General features: G+C 34.9%; 1 protein-coding gene across 1 annotated transcript in view; it reads left to right on the plus strand.

The window, feature by feature from the left end:
* CAPZA1 (capping actin protein of muscle Z-line subunit alpha 1) overlaps positions 1-2427 on the plus strand; it is a 21181-nt gene that overhangs the window by 6328 nt on the left and 12426 nt on the right. Inside the window, exon 2 of the mRNA XM_015826651.1 lies at positions 265-328. Coding sequence (XP_015682137.1) covers positions 265-328 — 64 coding nt within the window. The remainder of the gene's footprint in view (positions 1-264; positions 329-2427) is intronic.

Below are 2427 nucleotides of genomic sequence, written 5' to 3' on the forward strand. Positions count from 1 at the left end.
CACATACTGCTGGAGTCTAGCTTGTAGGATTTTAAGCATAACTTTACTAGCATGTGAAATGAGTGCAATGGTGCGATAGTTTGAACATTCTTTGGCATTGCCTTTCTTTGGAATTGGAATGTAAACTGACCTTTTCCAATCCTGTGGCCACTGTTGAGTTTTCCAAATTTGCTGGCAAATTGAGTGTAGCACTTTTACTACATCGTCTTTTAAGATTTTGAATAGCAACTTGACTTACTAAGCTCACATGATTTTTTTCTATAGGTTCGTATTGCTGCAAAATTTATCACTCATGCACCCCCAGGGGAATTCAATGAAGTGTTTAATGGTAAGTAAAAGAACAAAATATTATTGGTGTTTCTCTGTATTATTGTTAGTAAAAAATTACAGACTCTATTTTGTTTTTGTTATTTATATTCTATGTAATCTGCATTAGTTGTTTAAAATAATAAAACAATATTAAAGCAAAGACACAATGTCAATAATAATACATTACAGTAATAAAAAAGGTATTTACCCTACAAACAAATCATCTAGAAAGCCCTATCTTTGCTAGTTTTTAGAAAGCCATTTGATTTAGAGTAATAGAAAATAACAAATCATTTAAGACTTTTCCAGTTTTTCTTGGTGGGTTAATTGATAATAATATTCAGAAGTTGGGGATATTTTAGGAATCTCACTTGTATATCCTTGGTTCCTCATAAATATCCTTGGTTCCTAAATCCATACAATTATTTGGCAGTGTTCTCTTGTAATTGAAATTTTCCTGAATTTGGTACTTTTTCATATGCCCACTATATATGGATTTACTTCTATAAAAATACTTGGATTTTTGTCCTTAGGTAGTCTGGAAATATTTTAAGCAAACACATTTTTAATGTCATACATTTGCCATTCAAAAATTATTTACTTGAGAGTCACAAGATAGATTCCCATGTTACACATGCATTGCTACAGTACAAATATTGTATATTAGTTGTATAAATTTTTGTGGATCTGGAGTCTAGACAAGAATGTTTACTTCAGCTAGTCTGATCCACGTTGCCTTCTCTCATTATTTCTGAACTTCTCTTACTACTGTACTATCTCTTTTTCGTGAAGACCTCATGAAGTCATATTTTAGTTTCTCCCTCACAGTAACAATAATTTTATGCTTAGAACTTTTTTAAAACTGAGAAATCATGAATGGTAATTCTATGAACTTAATAGCTGAGAGAAATTTTATTCAGGATTGCCCCATTTTGCCCAATAGATGTTCTTTGGCTTTCTTATGCGCTTTTTCAAAATGACCTGTTTTTCTGGCAAGGCATAAATTTTAACTATTAAGACAGAAATCTACTACAATAGCCTGTAGTTTAGTGCCTGATTGGAAAAAGATTGATGAAGCTGTATGTGCTTGCAGCTGGCTGAACAAGTGCAAAGGTATAGTGGGAGCTTTTGCCATCAATAGCACATAAAGATAAAACTAAGCTACCCAGGTAATTTTCATTTTTACCCATTCTGTCATCAATGTTCTATATGTCTGTCAGTATTTATCAGAACTTTTTGGAATCATTTATAAAAATTGAAAATCTCACATCAGGACACCATGCCTCTTGCATGCTCATTTTGTGAAATAAAAAAACTTTGAATTTCTTCAAAATTAATAGGTAGAGTATTAATAGTTTTTAGCTTTTTAAAGTTCAGTTCTATTTAAAAAAGAATCCATCTTAGCATACACATTTATATTTATATTCCTTTTATTTTAAAAATGTAACTCCCGGGTATATTCATAATAGAAAAAAACCTACTAAAAATATTGATCTCCGAGACAAAAATGTTATTAAGAACTAAGCTTTTGTTAGCAGCTGCTAACATTGTCAAAGTATAAGCCAGGATCTGGGGCATGCAGGGAGAGGCAGAGCAGTAAAATTCAAACTGGATGTCGGTTAGCACAGCAGAAACAAGATGGATTCATAGCTGGCTGACCGGCCGTACTCAGCATGTGGTCCTCAATGGAACTGCATCTACATGGAGGGAAGTGTGTAGTGGGCTGCCCCAGGACTCTGTTCTAGGCCCAGTGCTCTTCAACATCTTCATCAATGATTTGGACGAGGGGATAGATGGGGAACTCATCAAATTTGCGGATGACACCAAGCTGGCAGGAATAGCCAACACTCCAGAAGACAGGCTTAAGATACAGGAGGACCTGGACAGACTTGAACACTGGCCGCTATCTAACAAAATGGAATTCAATGGTGAAAAAAGTAAGGTTCTACATTTAGGCAAGAAAAACCAAATGTACAGGTATAGTATAGGGGGTACCTTGCTCAATAGTAGTAACTGTGAGAGGGATCTCGGAGTCCTAGTGGACAATCACTTAAATATGAGCCAGCAGTGTGCTGCAGCTGCCAAAAAAGCCAACACAGTGCTGGGCTGCATTAACAG

The sequence above is a fragment of the Protobothrops mucrosquamatus genome, unplaced genomic scaffold (assembly GCF_001527695.2).
Source record: "Protobothrops mucrosquamatus isolate PMUCROS unplaced genomic scaffold, P.Mucros_1.0 scaffold3221, whole genome shotgun sequence".
NCBI classification, from domain to species: Eukaryota; Metazoa; Chordata; class Lepidosauria; order Squamata; family Viperidae; genus Protobothrops; species Protobothrops mucrosquamatus.